We start from the raw sequence: 20,185 nt of genomic DNA, 5'->3' as shown, positions 1-20,185 counted from the left end.
ACCATCAGTACGCATACACTGAAGTTACGTATGTTGTTATTTCTGCTGTTCAACTATCGACATGATACCACGATTAGGTATATCTTATCAGTCCCTAAGCATCATTATTAGCTTGTATTAGATGTCTGATTTCCCAGGTTGATTCCAGTTTACTAAAAAACATTTAAAATTTACAATAATTTCATCCAAATTTATTTTAGACTTTAAATTAAATTTAGTGTAAATACCGTAATATTACTTACAATGTAGGTACTAAAATTGTACCCTAATTGATCATATAAAAGTTAAAGATAAATTGCACAAAAGAACTGTCAATTTAAGTGATTTTTCTGTGAAAGCACTTAAAATATACTCAGATTTAACAACAATTTCACCAAAATCCAACTATCGCCGAAAATTGACTATAACGTTATCAAAGTTTGAACGAACGCCAGTGAACGCAAATCCACTAGTTATACTAGTGATGTGATAAGAGCTTCAAGAAAGGAGAGCGAAATTGTCACGATGTGTTCGCAGTTTTTCATTTGATTTCGATTGTTTGCTCGCAATTCTGTTGGATTAATATTATTGAAACATAAGTATGTATTGAAAGCTTAGGAGTAATTATTCTTTACTGGTAAGAATTTCGAGTTTTTCGTCATATACAGCTACTTCGACGATTTTATGAACGTGCAGTAAAATGTCTATTCACTGATAATTTATTTTTATTTATTTATAAATATGTAAATGATGTCACTCAATGTCGAAGCAATTCATTAGAATTATATAATAATTAAGTTATCATATAGACTTATATGTAATATACAATTCATGTATAATAATCACAATTATTTTTTTTGTAATATTCGGTATATCGACGGTGAGAAAGATATATCTATGAGTAAAATATTTTATGTTTGCCTTAATAATAATTATCAATTAATCAGTAATATATACGTAGATTTCCGCATCGATTCTTTGAGTATGCAGTTAATCCTTCAGTCGATTATTGCTTGGTAAATTTCGAAAAATGAAATTCTTCTACAAATTGGGTGTTTTTCTTTTATCGACGCACTTCGACACACTCGTTTTTCATTTATGGCTTTGCAAGATGCTTTGGTTCTGGTTTACGACGTTTCAGCTCGATCCTCTTTGCCCATTGGTCGTAGCCTGCTACCCTTGGTGCGCAAAGTCGATAAGCCATAAATGAAACACGAGTGTTTCATTGTGTGCCAAAATGTGTCGGTAAAAAAAAATTATTATGCAGCCTTAGTTCATCCATTTTCATTTCTCTAATTAATGAAAATGTCATTTTTATCATCAAGCTGGCGAATGTCGTGGAGTTATCGCCAAACGAAGTCCACCAGTGTTCGCAAGCACCAATTCGGCCGTGAGTCGCAGCTTATCTTCACTGTCTAACGAATGTATATTATACGCATTAAGGATTCGTAAAATCATGACCTTCACTTCTATCAGTGCAAACTTTGCACCGATGCAGTTACGCGAACCAGCACTAAACGGTATGAAAGCAAAAGGCGGCGGTTTCGGCTTGTCCGGCAGGAAGCGTTCTGGATAATACATTTCCGGTTGGGTGTAATGTCGAGGATCCCGATTGAGGATATACGAATTTATCAGAATTGTCGATCCCGATGGTATATCTGTGTCTCCTAAAAATAATATTATGTAAAAACTGTTCCCATTTATATATAAATGAATGTTTAATATAAAATAAATTATATGTACATACTCAAACGTAATGGATCAGATATTTGTCTTGCTATGAGAGGCGTTACTGGATAAAGTCGCCAAGATTCCTTGATGCATGCTTCCAGCCAATCCAATTTATTTAAATCTTCCAAAGTGATATCATTCGATCCGATAATTCTGTCGTATTCCTCAAGAATGAGGTTCTGCAAGAAGTACGGACTATGGTTTTACAAGAGTCTAATAATGGTATAATAATCAGAATAGGGAAAAATTCATTCGCTTTACCTGATATTTTGGAAATCTTCCAAGTGCATAAAGAATCCAGGAAACACTTGTAGCTACTGTATCATGCCCGGCAAACATAAAAGTATTTACTTCCTCCCTGATATCCTCGTCCGATAAAATTTTGCCGTCGTCGGACATTTCCAGTAACATGTCTAACAAAGCTTTTCGTTTCTTTGGGAATTCATTAAAGTTTCCATCTCTCTTCGATCTCCATTCTGCTTTTCTGCCAGTGATTACCTACATCGATACGGCGTATAAATTATTTCATATCGCGATAAATTTTAAACCATTTTTATCCTCTGCGCAAAAACTTACTTTCTCCGTGAACCTATCCATTATTTCCAATGCTTTTTTGAATTCCTTTCCTGCAGTAGTTCGCTTGAATATCACGTCCAGTGATATCCAGATATTAACGAATCTTTCCTGAGTGATTCTGGCGGCTCTGTAAAGATAGACAAAAATAATCCACATAAAATATATGCCTTGACTCAAGAGGTAAATAGACTGTACACCTTATGGGATTTGATGTCACGCGAATTTGGGTTCGAGGGCATCTACCAATGGACTTTATCCGTGGAAATGCCATATATAGATATATATTCTACATATCAGAATCGCGAGGCACAAAATACACGGGCATATCGAATCTATTTATATTCGGCTAAATATATATGAAGGATAATATTGAGAGACGATAAACGATTTTACTTACTTATCGACAGCGAGAACGTACTCGTTCGTGCAATTACTTTGCGCATTGATATGATAACCCATAGCACTAACTGTAAAATAAAACAAGTATCATCACAATTCAGTGATTAATGATCAAAGTATGCATATGAAAGAGTTAATGGGACTGACGCGTGACGTTCATTTGTAAGATATGTAAAGGTGGAAAAAAAAAGATGTCCGCGTATCTCTGGGATCTTGGCATAATAAATGTTCAAAAAGAATAAGAAAAAAAAGTGAAAATTTGTAAAAAATCTTACCAATAAAACGAAAATTTTTATGCAAAGATAATTCTACCTATTGACAACATGAATACACATATGCCAGATGTATTCATGGATTCTCTATTATCAAGACGTTCCTGGGAATCCGCGATGTCAATCGTGTCTATTTCAAATGAGCTCCTTTCGAGGAAAAGCAATAAAAAAGACGAATCCTCGTTACACGTGCGAAATTGGCACGCGGATAAAGTGAGCGTCTCCCATATTTATTTATTATCACTGATATCCTCTATTAGCACTTTAAGTGGAGCGCAGAAACATGCTTTGATTATCGGATTGCAGCAGCACGTGCAGTGTCCGCAGAACAAGAGGAAGAAAAAGTTCTGTTCTGTGTCAAGGACGAGTGTTTTAGCCATGCCAAAGGAGCATACTGAGCTTCGTGTCATCCAGAGAGATCCGACTAAGGTAATATAGCTTTACCGATATAGACGTTTCAATGATAATGATCAATATACATATGAATATATGTAATTATCAACTTGAAAACTCTTTTAGGTTAAGCTTGGGGCACTGCTCTACGAAATTAGCGAAAGAACCAATGCATTGGCTAAACCGAGGATACCAAAGATCAATACTTCCTCACGTGAATTAAACAAAAGTATTGATTTAGCTAAACTTCCCGAAGCGAGTCCTCGTCTTTTGGAATTGTCACGTCCTAAAGTAAATTATAGTCCGCCTCCAAGACCGGTTGGTTATGTGGAGCGGAGTGCTTTGACAGCTGTAGGTTAGTTTACCCGTTTAAGTTGGCTGAGTTTAAATTGTGTTTTCTTTTTTTATTTTTCCCCTTATGCTCCATCTAGAATTGTATTATTATTCATATTGTATTGATGACAGCCACACCGCGGTTGATCCAGCTCTCGAAACCGCGAAAAAGGCGAACACCGAGGCCGCCTAAAAAACGAAGGTTACGCCGTAGAAACTGCAGTCCGAGGATCACGCATCTCGCCAGGCCTAAGTGCAGTGTGGGAAAACGTATAGTGCATGGATTGTTTGAGAGACCTGGAAACTCTCAAGGACGAAAATGGTATTGAGTAACACTCTCAAGAGTGTTATTGTATTTGATGGAAAAACTATGAAATCTTATCCAGGTGGTCGTGTTCATGGAAAGTTCGATCTGCCGATGGTAAACTTCAAAAGCGCAAGAGAATTAGTAAAAAAGGACGCACTGTACATGTCACGGATTCTACTAGGTCTGTGATATTGGTTAATATGATAAGTAAAACAGGAAATAAGAAGAAGGGACTCAATTCGAAGAAACGACGTCTTAAAACTGTTCCTACTACAAGCAATTTTAGAGGAAATGAATACAGAGCTTTGAATACTCACCGCAAATAACGTCAAGAGCTGCAAGCTTCGCATATGGAACAATATTGAATCCATTCTTGTTAACTTCTGCACGAAGTTTAGTGACAAGTATGTCAGCTTCGCGAATTGAATTTTTTAGATATTGTTCCAATAGTCCACTGTGGAAACTGGGTGTGATGAGCTTCCTTCGAGTATACCATTTCTTACCTACGTAAATCATAGACAGAATTTTATTACTTAAATTGTCTTTTATACAAAAAAGGAAGTGTTTAACAAGTAGTTATCAAAGTGCAAAACGACTATTAAAATTCACCAAGATGCTAACGGCACGTCTTGATCTCTATTCGTCAGTGACTTCGTACGGCCTCGGAATACCGCGACATTTTCGTACCAAAACAAATTCGAGCGGGAATGCATATCGACGTGATCGCGTCATGGCGATGGCGTAGAATTGTAAAGACACGAAGAGCGACGACAATGTATATACACATATATACACATTGAATAAAGAAATGGCACCTATAAGTACTAATTCGAGGCGTCGGGACGCTTGACATTTACTCGACGTTTTTTAAGCACTGGTCGAGGATGACAGAATAGCCATTAAGACGACGATTATAATATATAATTCATTTACGTATAAATTAATCATGGCCATGGTGCTTTGCCAATAATATTGAGGCGATTGCATCGATATGCAGTTCTTTTTTTTTGTACTACAAGGCTTTGGGCTCTTCTGTTATTTTTGAATACGACTCGTTGTGAATGAATTATTATTCACTGACAACAAATCCCCTCATTATACTTTCGCGAAATCTCGTGTTTCTCCTTTAACTATCCGAGGAAAATGTTCGCCGTGTACAAAAACTGGGGCAATTTATGTACCTTGATGGATTCTCTTGCAATGGCGCAAGATCATGACCATTATCAAAAGGATAGGTTTCATTCAGGATTTGTACTTACCGTTGCTAGTAACTAGGCCTGTGCCTAGCCAGGGTCTCAGGAACTCATAGGCAGCGCTTTTGTTTATATGCACGCTGCTGCTGAGCAATGGCTGAATATCCTCGACTCGATAGAGGAAGATGAATGGTTGCACGCCTACCCAGATAAGAAAAATATCACCAAATTCTCGACTCCATTGAAGCAACCGTTTAAAGAATTCTGAAAGAATAGATTGATAAGTGTCACGTATATCTTATCAATTTGAATTAATGTACAATTGATTGTAATTAAACTGAGCAGCTAATTAATGTATAATACAAAAAAACGTAGAGTCACAATTATTTTCTAGCTGAAAGATCATTTTTTTAACAGCATTCTCTAGAATAGACCTTGGTACTCGACTATTGACCGGCCAATGACCGTTATAAATGCTTGTGATTTTTGCAGTAGAACAACTTTCTTGAAAGAGTATTACTGCAAGCAGACGCTTGGCGTCCTTCAAGAGTAGTTGAGGGCGTCGCGACCAGGTTTATCTCATGAATATTATTCACTATTTCAACGATCTTTTTGACTTCTGTCTCATGCTCTTGTTCTTCGATAAAATTCCTTTATTCACTCCTTGCATGTCCACTTCCAAATTGCTGAGGTAACTTCGCAAATACATACAATTACCAAATGGAGTTTTTCAACAGCAAATTATCAAACGACCTCGACCTCCTTATTCGTCGTACCTTCGTCAATTCGGTTTCTCCATAGGCCTCCATTACTTGATCTCTTCTTTGTTCCCTTACTTTCGCAACACGCAGTCCCTATATCCTTTTCCGAAATGGTACACCAGTTACCTCGAGACGAGTAAAATTTTGTTTTCAGCTACTTTTAATCAATTAACCATCCGTCACGTCTCCCAGATATTTAGCTATCTGAATCCCGCAATTGTTTACTACGTTTGAGAGACGTAAGAAGCCCGTGGACCTTTGGTATGAATATTGTTTGTCGCGCGGTACGTTAAGCTTTCGCGGCGGCTGATTAATTTGTAGGTTAGGTGCTTAAATAATATTACGTGTTTGTATTCGTTCGTGAAGACTCGAAGTTTCCTCATTGTGAATTAATGCCAATGCAGCATATACTACAGTGTTGTTAATATTAGTCTCGCGTGAATGGTGAAGTCATGGCTCCTACGTTCTATACCCTATTTGCGTGGTGTTATTATCGTCTGGGAATTTAGCCTAGGTGGCTACGTCATGGCTGAAAATACCGATTAAAAAGTACAATCGCACGGGATGCATTGTGAATTCAATCAGATCGCAAATAGCTTCCGTTATAAGTGGAAATCGTACGGCACCCACGGAAATACAATCATTATGGCAAACGATTTGAAAAATGCATATTAGGATTGCGTAAGTCATTCGACGCGTAGGTTATTAATAGGCATGGTCTTCCAAAAAGTATAAACTCGCCTCTATTGGTCTTTATTGACGATAATACACCACGCGTGTCCTACTTCGATCGGATTAATCGGAATCAATAACTCGCATTACGATCGGTAAACCGACTACTGATTCCCACACACAAGATCCATTCTTTAAGGTGATATTTATTTTCTCATCAAAACTTACCTTCCTGACTGCATTGCAGCTGTATCGCATTCCCGATCAAGGGTAAAGACATCGGCGAGGGTATCCTCCTCAAGGCGTAAAGGAACTTCAGCCTCTTCGCCAATAGTGCGAGGACAATCGAAAAGGCTATACCCATGAGGAATAAGGTTACCGAGGACATTTTACAGCGAAAATTAAATGATACGTATTACTTTTCAATTATTTTTTCAAATTTAAATATTTCTCCTTTTCTTAAAAATTATTATTTTTTTCTCAATTTTCAACAATTTTCTGTACAAAGCTTCTCCCACGTAACCCGTCGCTCCCTTTTTTCCTTGTTACAGCCGATGCTCGTGGAACAGTCAAGGAAAATTTTCTTATCTCTTACACCACACTTGATTCTCCTCAAAAGTGAGTTCTGATCGTTATGCACTCTTTCTCTTAGCTTTGGCAAATTGTAATTTTTGAAAAATTATTTCTTTTAGAAATTCGTTGGCGAAACTTCTCTGCGTAGAACAGTCGGGGTGTACAAAAGTGGTCACGCACTGGATACACAATGTGCATAATGGATAAACTTCTTGTGAGTTCTGCTTCGAAAGAGACGCCCTTATATACCACGAAGACTACCACCGGAGCCATGGAAGTCGTGCGGCTATCTGCTCCACCAATAGAAATAAACACGCCTTATTCTCCTCTCGCTTCGTCCTCTTTGATGCACTCCGAATGCGTTATGTACCTTCAAGGATTTTCAACGTAACGTCTGCCTAGACCGAGTGATTCGATTGGTCCCCCGGCTATCATTTTACTTCACTGCTGGCAGATAAAGGATTTTCATACTTTCTCACCTGGAGCCAAGCTCTCTATACAAATTAAGAGAACCATATACAATGCATTTATTATTAAGTCAGGACACGCCAGTGCGTCTGTCAATATTTCAATCTTCTTTAATCTTATCAAACTAATTGCAAATCAAGCATCCAAATTACGTGCCAGTCTTTAATGGATATAAGAAAGATTCCTTGGATTGTCATTTGCTCTACTGCTTCAATAATAAATGAATGTAGTATCTGGTAAAAATTATCATTCGTACGATACTCGTTGGTATTGAAACAGGATCTGCATAATGTATATTTTCCTTATGGAATTCATAGCAAAAATAATTATTTAGCACATGCCAATGACTCGTGCAAGTATCCTTGATAAAAAAGCATACTATACTAAGAAAAAGTGCATAAGAATTAGGTAATGTAAAATTAATAGCTAAAAACATCAAGACGCTTGGTCGAGTCTCGCGAGTGCATCGTACGACTTGTATCCGTACAGAGTGAGAATAATGAGATTTATCTATTGGATATCTTGCAGAGTCTTTGTATGCATTGTAACAGAGCAGTGCTCGTCTCTATGCGATTATGCAAAGCCTTTATGACTTAACGTTCTTTTGAATGTAGCTCTGTTGTTACAAAGAAGCGTCCTTGTACCTAAGATAGATAACAAAAAAATGGAACAGTTTATCGACCGTTGCTACTTATCAGTTCAGGACTGAATATTCACTGAGAGATGAAATCTGCATCTGAAAGAATTGCATTGAATTTTTAAGTAAAAATTATAACCAATATAATTGTCAACCATACACGTGTCACGAGAGACACGTGTTTGGTATGTTTATCCGGATAACTGTTAATTCGATATTAATAGTACTTATCAGTGGCAATGACGAATCCTATATGTATAAATGATCGTGAAATGTCACAGAACCGCAATGATGAATGAACATTGCTGTATTTGGACAATGTAAACCTTGGTCAATGAACCGCTCGGTTCCTTTATTAATTTTTGCCATTTGCACAACGCTGCTTCATTCATTCGAGGCGCGTGGTACTTCGTTGCCTTGATAATCGAGATTTATTACATCGGCAGTAGCGGCTCGTGGCTAAAATTATTGGGGGGTGCTGCTCCAGAAAATTTTAAGCCTTTATCGATAATATCAAGTGGAAATAGAGGGCGCTGCAGTTCCACAGTGCCTATACGCGAACCGCCACTGTACATCAGCTCTAATAATCGCAATGTCAATTGAGCGCAGAGATGACTAAAGTACGAGACGAAGTAAAATAGTTCGCCAGGCGTACTTTAGAAATTAGGTAAAGGCGTAAGGTCGTTTAGTAAACTGTTTTCAACTCCGTGCCACGCGCTTTTACTACGACACGTGTCCACGTCGTCTTGTTTACCAGTCGTGAAAATATCTCTCGTATTCAATGACTTGCGAGAATGCCAATACTTGACTTCCGAGTACACCGTGTCAGAAGCGAACGGTAAAAATGAATACTGTTGCCCATTAGAAAGCTAATAGCTAATTGACTTTAATAATATGCTTGTAAAATAATTGTCCCTGACAATTGAGTTGACAAACCAGCAGATTGTCGTTTCGTTTGTTTACTCTATGTTTTGAGTCGTATATTTTGGAATGATCCAGTCCGAAAAATATTCGATAGAACGGTAAGGTCCATGCTGGGTAGATTAGGCCTAGCGAGGGGCTGATACGATGGGTCTAGGCTAGTTAGAAAAACAGTCAAGACAAGCCGAGAAAGAGGAAGGAGAGAAAGGAAGGATTGGAATTTCTTTGGAGTCTCGATTCTGGTGTGAGGGTTGTCGTCCTGAGGTAGTCGGCACGTGTAACCCCCGTTCGGCCTTGAAAAGCACTCGTCCCGAGGTGACCAGACCTTCCCAGACGAATCAGCTCTTTGTGAACCACGTGTATAAAGTCCACAGTCTTGGTCCTTTTAAGAAATCTCACAGGTAGAATTGCACTTTGTCATTCCTCTTCTTTTTCTTTCTCATCAAATTATCAAAGACGTCATGCATGGTCAAGAAGAAAAATTCCACTTTGACGCACAAGGAGCTTATACCTGCTTCTACGACCCAGCTCTCCGGATTCGTTCTCGAACATTGAAACGTCAAAGTGTTAATCAGGAATGATCTGTCGCGCGTATACGTGAAAAGTGTATATTAACTTTTTGTTCAAGGAAATCAGTCGCCACAGGACGAGGTCAGAGCGAAGGTACCAAGGACCGAGCGAGTCGCAAACTTGGAAGGTCAAAGGTCACGGAATATTTATACGAAATATTCCTTCGATACTCATTTACGTTCACGCGATAAAAACAACGTGTGTTGGTTTCCCCGATTTCTCGATAGCCTCATGATTAATGCCTTGCCGGGAACTACACGTGCGTAGCTGTAGGGCCTTGACCGCAGGCTTACGAGCCTTCGGGCCTCCAACACCCCTCGAAGATACCGGAATCAAAGACATCTCCCCCGTGTCGAAATGACGTTCCGTAGCCTTTGACGTCGTCACTGAGGAACCTTCCGTTCTCTCTTTGAGTGTTCACGTTGAAACGGGGCCTTAAGAGTCCCCCGTATGTACAGTTGGCTCCAATTGGGACGGACCCACGCGTCTCTTACGATATGTAAACAACGTGTGAGAAACTACGGCACACTCTCAGCTGACTCATACGAGACTTATCTACGTTTCACCTTTCTTCTTCTTCTTCTTCTTCTTCTTCGTCTTCGTCTTTCTCCTCTCTTTGTACCTCCTGCGTCTTTATCGAACAGGTTCTTTTTGCGAACGTTGCGCAATAACGTCCACGTGGCATCGAATTATCAGAAATTCATAATCCAGGCTCGTTCGAGGATCAACGGACCTCTGTGGAAGCAAAGGAAATCAGTCCTGAAAATGGGACTCGTGTTCTTGAAATATAAAATGATTATGTGAGGTATAAATATATATTAAATAAGTTTTTTTTTTTTTTCATTAATAACCACCGAGTGACGGACACAGGGAAAGGCGCATAATTAAAAACAGGAAAGAGACAATGTTTAGTGTAAGATGTTTATAGCATGGAAGACAGACATCATTTTCAATGATACCGAGGAAGAAAAAGAATGATTTTTCTTGTCAACAGGAGTAGGGATAGGAAGCAACTAGGGATGAGCTGCGTTCCTGTATACCCCGCCCAACGACACGTGTATGACCTTGACTTTGAACTTGAAAAACTCCAGTAGGGGGAGATCGGTTAGCCAGTCAACAGGATATCGTTAATTATCAAGGAGTCAGGCGTTAAGAAAATTTAACCGTTGACCCGCAGACAAATGATGCTGGCAATAGGATTATAAAGGACTATAAAGGAATCTAGTTAAGATAGTTTCGAATTATCTATAAATAGGCTAACGATAGATATTTATTACTTATTTTCATATTTTACCATAGACTTCGCTGCTCTCGGCCGACTCTATCGACCAAGACGTCACGAACAAGTTCTGCTGAAATATTTCAGTACGCGAAAGTTGTTGCTGATTGCATAATCACAGTCAAACCATTCGGTAGAATTATCATACGGATTGACAATTAACATAACTTCAAATTTTGTTTCTTCATTTATTCTCATATATATATATATATGATTTATGTAACAGTGTGACTATAATTAAAATAAATATTAATTAATTAGTAATACGGCGAGCAATAATGACACTTGGGGTTGTCTGTCAAAGTGAATAATTTTTCAACCGAGTTACCAGCAAGGATTTCGCTTCTTCAGAAGACGTTAATACGAAACGTGTAAACACGTACAGATAAATGAAATGCAGAAAAGAATATGATGAGAAACGACCTCGACATTTTTATCGTGCCTACATATACTCGTCCCACATTTCAAACGGCCCGTATTAATTTATTATCAACGCACCATTTCTCCGAGTTATTTTCATGGATTTTTTTTATGTCAAGACTAAACGCGATAGTGGTTCCATTCATGCGTTTTGATTTCTTATCGCAGTTCCAGTGACTTACTTCTGTACAGATGTTATTGTAGAAGAGGAAAATTTCTGGAGAAATGGTTCGAGCGGGGAACCGTACATTATATATATATTGCAACGTTAAAAGAAAACTGCATCTCAGATGAAAAAAGTGTCCTCAGAATTTATCAGTTATTAGCGCCAGCGCTTCGTAGCAATGTACGATACTCGTCGTTACAGCAACAGTTTGCAATCAACCTATGTTCCTTGCAGGAATTCGCGTGCAGAAAACCACAATCGGCCAATCGACACTGATACGGCAACTCGTACGTGTAAGGATCCGTGCAGCAACATGCATCGTGCAACAATTTTTCACTGCAGTATGGATAGACAGAACTGTCGCAGAGTGGACATTTTTTCCTGAAATACATATACATCCTTCTTAGTAAATAGTCTGCGGAAAGAATGGGAAAGAATTTCTTTACGAACTATACCCACTTGTTAGGATACGGACGATAATTTGGTGAATAATTTGAATTGTAATTTTCGTAGACCTGACGAGATTGGATGCTTCCTAACGGTTTCTGTGCTTCTGCGCCTGTCGATAGGCCACCCGCCGCACGGCTTTGTCTGTTGGTAATGTCGCTGCCGCGGGATTCGTCTAGACGAATAATTGACACATTAGGAAATAAAAGTAGGTAAATTAATCATAAAGATTATGACAAGAGTATCGTGATAAATTTTTCATAGATTTGCATTTATTTTTACATATTTGCACTTATTAATTTTATTTGACGTTTACTCACTCGGTACGTCAGAACTGCAACCGTAAATCAACAGCAACGAAATGACAATTCTAAGCAACATGGCGATGATCTCTGAAGGCACTGCTCTTCTCTCTGTGGGATTTCACGAGTGAGTGTTGCGCGACTGGTTTTGTAATTGGGTTTCTTTCGAGGAGCCTCTTTTTAATCCCCCACACGCGGATTACCTTGGCTTAAAAAGTCTATGTAGATCGTGGACTCCGTTATGCGCCTCTCCCCATGCTGTTCTTCGTGTGAGACTTGCTTAAGGTTAAAAAAATACAATTTCTTCCATAATTTTTAGCTCGAAGAAATAGAACGTTAGTACTGTAACGAAGATGCACGAACGGATGCATTTCTGTGAAATTTCCATTGTCATTATTTCCTTTAATATCAAAATGGCTTCTGGCATCACATTTTAAATTGTGCAATCCATGCGTAGGTCGCAAAGCGAGGTTAGAATCGTAGAAAGTATGTTTGATTTGCATATTTTCATAGATTCGCAATAACAATCTCGTGATATTTTTATAGGCTTCAGGTAAATTCAAGTATTGCGTGCCAATTGGGCTTTTTAAAGGCTGTAGAGTTGATTGCTCTGATGCAACGTATACCTATACATAGAATAACGGACAATGGTCGCGTGTCTGGATTCATGTAACAATGATTTGTCGTTAATTTATATATCTGGATAACAAATATGCCTGAGTCTAACCAACTGGCGTGTGATTTTTGTCGTTGCTAGGCAAAAGTATAAGTAAAAATAATTTATTAAAATAATTCATACTATACAAAATAGTCGGTCTGTCTTATGTGCTTGCATCAAGACAGACCCAGTAACCTTGGAATTTCTCTTAGGATAGTTAAAAACATTGGGATGGTCAGGATGTGCCAGTGATTCGTCCTGACGCTGTTAGCACCGCCTGCACGATATTTCCCTAAAGAGGTAACATTGATTATTACAATAATACAGAATCACGACAAATTACTATAACAAAATGAATCCTTATTAATGCATAAACAGGTACTTACATACTGAGGCCAGATAGGGAGAACAGCAGCATTCACGTAATCTCGAATATTCTGAGCAGTCTCCAGCATGAACATTACAGGCTTCCGGTCCAACTCGACATATATGTTCGACGAAAGGAAATACTTCTAAAATTTGAAAACAATCATTATTTTATTAAAAATTGAATTTCTCTTTATCATATAATCCAAATGAATCCATGATATCGTTTAAGTAAAATTATCAACATTTCCGTTTCACGATTTTATCAATTCCAGTATAACGTTCATACAAATTTCAGGATAGGCAGTAAGGATTTAAAAAAATTTTCTATCGTAACAAAATTGAAAAAAAAAATTCTATCGTATCCTGGGGTATTTTTATGTGTGACGGGACAGTGTATGGGGTTGAATGGAAGAATGATTCATGAGAACAAGGCGGAATTAAGCCCCTAGTATTCGACACGTGTCCCAAGTGCGTGAGGAAACGCAGTTTTATTTCTGCGCTCGCCTCTCAGGCTTCACGTACGTACGAGTACGTGTGTTTGAATTACAGGGTGTCTCAAATAGAATGACAAAGAAGAGAGAGAGAGAGAGAGAGAGAAAAAATGATCTTACAACATCTCGTAACAGAATACGATACGTGGGTGTTGACCTACTATTTCTAAAATGACAGGGTGTCTCAAATAGAATGACAAAGAAGGTCCCAAGTGCGTGAGGAAACGCAGTTTTATTTCTGCGCTCGCCTCTCAGGCTTCACGTACGTACGAGTACGTGTGTTTGAATTACAGGGTGTCTCAAATAGAATGACAAAGAAGAGAGAGAGAGAGAGAGAGAGAAAAAATGATCTTACAACATCTCGTAACAGAATACGATACGTGGGTGTTGACCTACTATTTCTAAAATGAATTAATTCAATCCCCCAAAAGTCAGGTATGAATTTATTTTAAAAATTCCGCTCACATTATACCTTGTGTCAGTATAGAATACGGACATAAAACTTCGAGAAGAAAACTTTTAGTCAATGATCGCCAACGTATGATACTTTTTGAAAGCACGTTCAATGAATATCTATGAGTTACCGTTAACGGTTAGTCTAGACCATTTATTGTGAGTCACCCGGTATAGTCACCCTGTTCAAGATGGTAGGTATGCACATACATACGTGAGCTCTTACGACTAATTGTAAGTGCGGCAGGGCAACGGGCGATAGTTTCCTGAACAGGTGACTGCCCTAACCTTATACAAGGAAACATTTGAACCACGTAAAAAAACTGAGCAACCATTAGTATCTCTCATTTAAAAAATTGCATGATTAGCTAAAAACAAATATCCTTAAGATGATTATACTGCTGTATATGAGAATCTTATAGAAATTTTGTAATATAACTCGTATGAATATTCTGATTAAACTTTCTTGCTTGTGTCTTGAGTTGGTTCTTATACGTCACTGGGTAGAATTATTTATCCGTTCACAGGGTTATGTTCTCATTGAAGAAAAGCAAATCCAAAGGATCCAGTAGTCTTTTGGCAGGGACCCTTGCGTTTCATTCGGCCTATGTACAGTCACAACCGGTTGCGTATTTAATTTGGAATAGCATCTGGCCGTGCATTGTGATAGACGGTATACCGGGTGGAACGAAGGTAGGTAGCACCATAGTGAATGAGGTTAGATTGATGATAAGGACGTATAACCGTAATCTACGGAATTTCGTAAAAACTCTAGGACATTGATAACGGAAAAATTTTCAATTTCAAACGAGAGACGCCGTTTTGGCTTTCACTATAGGAATCTCATTGTTATCGCTGTACTGTAATCGTACGGTAAGGTGATTTCACGTTTGTACGACATTCTGGGTAAGTTTCCATGCACAAGTAGCGACGGTTTTTTTGTCCTTTCCGTCACCTTCTAACTTCACGCACGAATTCCTCGACACGTCCTTCCGTTTTTCGTTGATTCTCGCTCAATTGTCAAAGGAAATATCATTTCGCCACTTTGGAAAGCGACCTTGCAGTCCGTCCTACTAATCAGCCGTAATTTTACAGTATCTGAATGAGATTTTTAAACATATACAAAATCCATCCGATTAATCAATAATAATACCCACTGTAGTAGCTGCCGTCGCAACAACAATGGTCCTCTATGACTTTTCCATTTTTGCAGTAATCCATCTCTTCGGACGTACAAGGGTTGCATCCTGGAATTGGTGCTGTAAAGAGAGTAAAGCAAAATGTTAATATTTAAATTAATAAGGAATTAAGAGAAAAAACATATTTAAAAAATGTTGACTAACGAAGTAAGTATCTATATACAAATATCGTTGCCCTTCGCCATATAAATATAAGTAATTAATAATTATACCCGATATCATGAATTACACAGATCCATGGAATTGCATACAATTTCTCAAAGTACAATTCACGTCAATTAAAGCCATTATGCAACGTTCGGATGGCATCGACGTATCACGAAGGAGCGTGCGAAAGAGACTATGGTATAATTTTATATACTTTTTTTAACTTTTCTTTTTTTTTTTTTTTTTTTATTAAATTCAAATCCATCTTGGATAGTGCATATTTGTTTTGCTATGTATGTCTGATTCAGCTGCTGCGATCCCGTATATAAACCTTTGCTGAGGACGGGGAAGCCATTCGAGCGAAACATCTATTCTAAGTACTTTGCATAACAAGTACGTTAGGTAGGAATACGAATGACGAGTCTCTCGTACCTTTTCGATCCATGCCGACTATCCACAGTAATTGAAAGAGAGACAGAGGGAAAGAAGAAGAAAAAGCAATAGGTAAGAACATACCCAACATACCCAAGGGGGATTTGAGAACTGTATGAGAAAAATGTCAATTTTGGCTTTTTAATATTTTTTTGCAATTTTAAACATTTCAATTATTTTACCTGGAAAGATTTTGAGTTTCTTAGCCTCCCTAATGGCATCCTCATAGAGAACTTGGTGGTCCAGTATGAATTCATCGTCTGGATGATGGTTGACAACTGTCACAGCTTCCAGATTTTCAAAAAGGAGGATGAGCATTATGAGGGATGTCCAGATGCCAGAACGAGTCATGCTAGGAACTGGTGGAACATCATCAGGAGACTCTGCCAACGAAATTCACTCTTTCCAGTTCCTAGTCAGAGGTTTTATATACTATGTAGCTATGATACATAGGTGCTGGCAATGGTTTTTATATCGATCCGTTCTTCCGTTTTATACGGTATGATTCATCTCCCTTAGTAGGGAGCCACCCCCTAGTCAATTCGTACAATCTTAAAATACAAAAATACTTATCGCACGCAGTGTAGTTAGTTGTAGTGGAATTTGAAAAAAAATGATTACTTTTACATTCAATAAGTTCATCTTACTAGGGACATTTTTGTTAAACAGTAACGCGTGAGTTATCTGGAGTCAAACATGGTCCATCTTGGGTACTTGGAAAAGTACAGTGATGTGGTAGAAGATTGATATATGATGAATTTGTTTAGAAAAAATTAATGGGAAATTGCGTATCGATATTTACACGTAAGAGTAACAGTGCGTATAGTGAATAAATATTCGTGAGTGTATTTTATTAGGACGGGTGTGACCTCAATTAATTAGAGCAAGAAGGTATTAATTATGATATACATGAAGGATGGTCTTCGTAGTCTTTTATGTGATTTTAAGAAAATTTTATCCACTTTCCATATTTCTTTTAACTTTTTATTTTTTTTTAACTTTAGATCTTAATACGTGTATTGTTATTGAATTATGCAATTTTTATTTTTATATCTTAGGTAGAATGAGTCATTCCAATGATACTACATGTGCTCGCTAATTAAACTCAATTACAAGCTCAATGCGAAATATGCACACTAACTTCAAAATATTAAAATGAAAATATGTATCAGCCGTGTATACTTTACTGGATAAAAGTTCCAATTCTCTCTGCTTCTTCAGTTTTCATTCGGTTGATATAAGATTAAGACAAAGGATCCGACGCCTAGTTAAGACTGACAAACCTAATTAAAGAATTAGCGCTATCTGGAAGAAAGCGGACATAGTTTATCCACTTTAGAAATTACGTCATGCTGTCATCTTCTTCTACGTCGAGAAGCGACGAGTTAAGAGAATCTTAGTGATTGGATGCTTCGCAAAATTGTGTGAGAATATTATAGACTTTACTCTATATCAATATATATATATATATATATATATATATATATATATATATATATATGTGTATATATTGAGGAATATTAAATGCTGATAACGACACTATCTGTTGACATTGATCCTTGACCCCGGATTGAAAAGATTTTTTTATTATGTTCTGTACTAATTGCTCTTGTACAAATATGATTGCTCCTCTTTATCAATATACACCAGTTGTTTGAATAAAATATATCTGAAATTCCTATATGTAAACAAGTATATATAATTTTATTTATATGAAACAATTATTTATAATCATTTAACGTACCTTGATTTCATTATAAATTTTCATTATTTTCTTGAAATTTTTTAAGAAATAGTATGTCACTCTTCAGTATACAATTCTTTACGTCCTGGATACTTATTTAATTGATGACACGATGACAATTGTTAATTAGACAGTATATACACCTGTTGTAACACATTGTCTTTTATAAGTAATTTTGTATTAACTGGAAACATTTACCAGCGATTATTGTTTCGTTTCACGTATATGGCATTCGAGCGTTTCTCACAGCACCGACGAAGTCTGCAGACTGCGATGAACTGCGCGAGGAGGGCTGAAAAGAGTATGAAGGCAAACACGAGCACCACCACGAGTACTAGCACAAGTAGCACCACCACCAACCGTTAATATTACTACTATACATTGAAGTTATTCGGTAGTCATTTCCATTCTATTTGTCCTCTATTCAGAAAAGACACTATACTGACTAAGGAAATTGACAAGGATAAATCCAGGTGAAGTTGTGTGACTGTCAACAAAGCAGAGATTAGAACAAATCTAAAGAAATAATATAATTGCAAAATAAAAATACAAAGATTCGTCATTTCGTCAACGTAAATATATATATATATATATATATATATATATATATATATATATATATATATATTTAGAAAATCACCTGGTGATATATTCTAGGGAATTTTTGTATCACACGTCAATTCCTGAGGAATAGTGAAATCTATTGCATTAAAAATATAATAAAATGTTCTATTGTTTTCTAGGCCTAATTGCACGTAAATTAATTGGATCCTTTTATTTAATGATTCCCTTAGACCCAATCATATTACGGTCTAACTGTTTAGAAGTGTAGAAATGATTGCACGGTAATATTACCGGCGTCTATACTGACGGTAGTTTCTAGTCCTATTAACTGCAGGACACACGTGCGTCTTAGCGTCTGTACACGTTTACCATTCAACAGCTGACGTACCATGCATGCAAAGTATACCTAGTTGTACGTACGTTATATAAGTAGTGCACAGGATAGAACAGGGGTAGCTCGGTAAGAAGAGAGTTGAGGCCTTGCGAATAAGGGTCCTGTTACCGTCGTCTATCGATCCTGCTTGGAGTGTCCTTGTTTCATGGTAAAACCGCCGTAGGCATCCTTAGAAAACTTGTGCGTGGAATTTTTATATCTCAAATAAGAAATCTGTATGTAATAACAAAAAAAAAAATAATAATTTCATCAAATACGATTAGGAGAATATTGCTCGAGGAAATGGAGTTAAATCATGTTTTAGTTATTGCTGGACAGACATTGAGATTAATACGCCGATGAAAGGGAGTCCTTATTGATCCTGTGAATAGAGTCCTGTTTCTTTAATGCTCACTCTGCTCCCTTTTGCGTGTTTGTCTTTTTTATTCGTATTATTTTGCTTCGAAATTACGGGATCAGTTCTCGGGGTAACTTGGTGTCCGTCCTTTACGGTACTGTTTTATTATTGATTTAGTCACCCGGTATAAGATAGGTTATCTACCGCTCGTCCGGGACACCTGGTTCTTCGTTGTTCAAACCGGACGAATAGTGGAACTCCTCGAACCCTTGGATACTGGTAAATACGGAGAAAAATGGCTAAACGCGTTCGGTCGAGGTGAACACATCCTATTTTATCGTGGGAGTGCCTGGCCCAGCCCTTTGCACGCTCCATATGCTATTTATTGTGTACACACCTCGTATGTGCATCCTGATGCGTCCTGTTCTTTCTTTGTACTTTATTTTTTGAGCTTGTCATCCATGCCAAGAATCATCCATGTCTATACGCTCTTGAAATTTGTCGCTGTGCGAATACTTGAGAGATTTGTTAATGAGCGTGGGCACCAGATTAGTTATGTACGTGTCGTATGTCTTATTATTAATTAATTCCCGTGGCGCGTGCAACTGCTGAATAGTTTGAGCTACAATTTTATACATCTTATTCGAGAATTCTATTCATTATTTTATTAATTCCTTTGTGAAGAAATGCAGCTGTTTTGGTTGATGAGAAAATTTTTGGAACGGGAATTTAATTTGTTGAATGAGAGAGGTATAATAAGAGTTTATAAAATGTATTACGAAATAAGATATGTTGGATATTAGCGTTGACTGAAGAAGTAAATATACTGTACATCATATGGAATATGGCGTCACGCGGGCCTAGGTGTCGGACACTTACAAATGAACTTTACCAATTGAAGTGTTATGTATAGATATATATTTTACATGTCAGAATTGCGCGGCACAGAATACATGGAAATGTCTAGTGCGTTTGTATTTAGTCAACCATATTAGGAA

At 37.5% G+C, this 20,185-nt stretch overlaps 4 protein-coding genes and 3 long non-coding RNA genes across 19 annotated transcripts; 4 read left to right on the top strand and 3 right to left on the bottom strand.

The window, feature by feature from the left end:
* Window positions 1-32: 32 nt before the first annotated feature.
* LOC107274924 (cytochrome P450 4c3) lies at window positions 33-7,414 on the bottom strand. 2 transcript variants are annotated; one of them, XR_003058615.1, is made up of 9 exons: window positions 6,845-7,414; window positions 5,250-5,447; window positions 4,308-4,493; window positions 2,684-2,753; window positions 2,287-2,413; window positions 1,972-2,208; window positions 1,727-1,889; window positions 243-1,646; window positions 33-152 (listed from the first exon to the last, which is right to left on the bottom strand). XR_003058615.1 is itself a non-coding variant. In XM_015754510.2 (8 exons), the coding sequence occupies exons 1-8, from the start codon at window positions 7,002-7,004 to the stop codon at window positions 1,300-1,302; spliced, it is 1,488 nt and encodes a 495-aa protein (XP_015609996.1). In that variant the 5' UTR covers window positions 7,005-7,414; the 3' UTR covers window positions 228-1,299. The 2 variants fall into 2 exon arrangements, 1 of the variants encoding a protein (XP_015609996.1); XM_015754510.2 differs by lacking the exon at window positions 33-152 and having other exon boundaries at window positions 228-1,646.
* Window positions 2,766-4,322, top strand: LOC107274978. Of its 3 annotated transcripts, none has more exons than XM_025081451.1 (5): window positions 2,766-3,170; window positions 3,267-3,386; window positions 3,477-3,705; window positions 3,816-4,005; window positions 4,070-4,322. In XM_025081451.1, exons 1-5 carry the CDS (start codon window positions 3,009-3,011, stop codon window positions 4,314-4,316), a joined length of 948 nt encoding a protein of 315 aa, XP_024937219.1. In that variant the 5' UTR covers window positions 2,766-3,008; the 3' UTR covers window positions 4,317-4,322. The 3 variants fall into 3 exon arrangements, with proteins under 3 accessions (XP_024937219.1, XP_024937209.1, XP_024937215.1); XM_025081447.1 differs by having other exon boundaries at window positions 2,768-3,170; window positions 3,264-3,386; XM_025081441.1 differs by having other exon boundaries at window positions 2,766-3,386.
* Window positions 7,415-8,017: 603 nt separating the features above from the next.
* Window positions 8,018-13,032, bottom strand: LOC107264876. The gene is made up of 3 exons (XM_015733631.2): window positions 12,418-13,032; window positions 12,110-12,272; window positions 8,018-12,031 (listed from the first exon to the last, which is right to left on the bottom strand). Exons 1-3 carry the CDS (start codon window positions 12,476-12,478, stop codon window positions 11,800-11,802), a joined length of 456 nt encoding a protein of 151 aa, XP_015589117.1. The 5' UTR covers window positions 12,479-13,032; the 3' UTR covers window positions 8,018-11,799.
* LOC112493888 lies at window positions 12,461-13,567 on the top strand. The gene is made up of 3 exons (XR_003058825.1): window positions 12,461-12,526; window positions 13,270-13,357; window positions 13,436-13,567. It is a non-coding gene; the product is annotated as an uncharacterized LOC112493888 (long non-coding RNA).
* Window positions 13,164-18,244, bottom strand: LOC107264849. Of its 10 annotated transcripts, none has more exons than XM_025081629.1 (7): window positions 17,893-18,244; window positions 17,331-17,826; window positions 16,331-16,531; window positions 16,149-16,166; window positions 15,528-15,629; window positions 13,444-13,569; window positions 13,164-13,349 (listed from the first exon to the last, which is right to left on the bottom strand). In XM_025081629.1, exons 3-7 carry the CDS (start codon window positions 16,497-16,499, stop codon window positions 13,234-13,236), a joined length of 531 nt encoding a protein of 176 aa, XP_024937397.1. In that variant the 5' UTR covers window positions 16,500-16,531; window positions 17,331-17,826; window positions 17,893-18,244; the 3' UTR covers window positions 13,164-13,233. The 10 variants fall into 10 exon arrangements, with proteins under 10 accessions (XP_024937397.1, XP_015589082.1, XP_024937378.1 ...); XM_015733596.2 differs by having other exon boundaries at window positions 17,336-17,826; XM_025081610.1 differs by having other exon boundaries at window positions 16,331-16,560; window positions 17,893-18,242.
* Window positions 13,834-15,231, top strand: LOC112493891. The gene is made up of 3 exons (XR_003058831.1): window positions 13,834-13,887; window positions 14,123-15,063; window positions 15,146-15,231. It is a non-coding gene; the product is annotated as an uncharacterized LOC112493891 (long non-coding RNA).
* Window positions 15,588-16,324, top strand: LOC112493892. The gene is made up of 3 exons (XR_003058832.1): window positions 15,588-15,716; window positions 15,803-15,914; window positions 16,025-16,324. It is a non-coding gene; the product is annotated as an uncharacterized LOC112493892 (long non-coding RNA).
* Window positions 18,245-20,185: the final 1,941 nt, after the last annotated feature.

This window comes from Cephus cinctus, unplaced genomic scaffold (genome assembly GCF_000341935.2).
Source record: "Cephus cinctus unplaced genomic scaffold, Ccin1 Ccin1_scaffold0013, whole genome shotgun sequence".
NCBI classification, from domain to species: Eukaryota; Metazoa; Arthropoda; class Insecta; order Hymenoptera; family Cephidae; genus Cephus; species Cephus cinctus.
This window is presented reverse-complemented; position numbering and strand designations above follow the sequence as displayed.

Coding starts and splice junctions, on each gene's coding strand:
- LOC107274978 (XM_025081441.1), top strand. CDS start 3,009: ATGAATACACATATGCCAGATGTATTCATGGATTCTCTATTATCAAGA. Junction 3,387..3,476: donor TCCAGAGAGATCCGACTAAG/GTAATATAGCTT, acceptor AAACTCTTTTAG/GTTAAGCTTGGGGCACTGCT. Junction 3,706..3,815: donor GAGTGCTTTGACAGCTGTAG/GTTAGTTTACCC, acceptor TATTGATGACAG/CCACACCGCGGTTGATCCAG.
- LOC107274924 (XM_015754510.2), bottom strand. CDS start 7,004: ATGTCCTCGGTAACCTTATTCCTCATGGGTATAGCCTTTTCGATTGTC. Junction 2,209..2,286: donor TGGATAGGTTCACGGAGAAA/GTAAGTTTTTGC, acceptor GTATCGATGTAG/GTAATCACTGGCAGAAAAGC. Junction 1,890..1,971: donor GAAGATTTCCAAAATATCAG/GTAAAGCGAATG, acceptor TACTTCTTGCAG/AACCTCATTCTTGAGGAATA.
- LOC107264876 (XM_015733631.2), bottom strand. CDS start 12,478: ATGTTGCTTAGAATTGTCATTTCGTTGCTGTTGATTTACGGTTGCAGT. Junction 12,273..12,417: donor TTGCAGTTCTGACGTACCGA/GTGAGTAAACGT, acceptor TTATTCGTCTAG/ACGAATCCCGCGGCAGCGAC. Junction 12,032..12,109: donor TATCGTCCGTATCCTAACAA/GTGGGTATAGTT, acceptor TATGTATTTCAG/GAAAAAATGTCCACTCTGCG.
- LOC107264849 (XM_025081629.1), bottom strand. CDS start 16,499: ATGACTCGTTCTGGCATCTGGACATCCCTCATAATGCTCATCCTCCTT. Junction 13,570..15,527: donor TTGCGACGGCAGCTACTACA/GTGGGTATTATT, acceptor TTCAAATTTTAG/AAGTATTTCCTTTCGTCGAA. Junction 13,350..13,443: donor TCCCTATCTGGCCTCAGTAT/GTAAGTACCTGT, acceptor TTACCTCTTTAG/GGAAATATCGTGCAGGCGGT.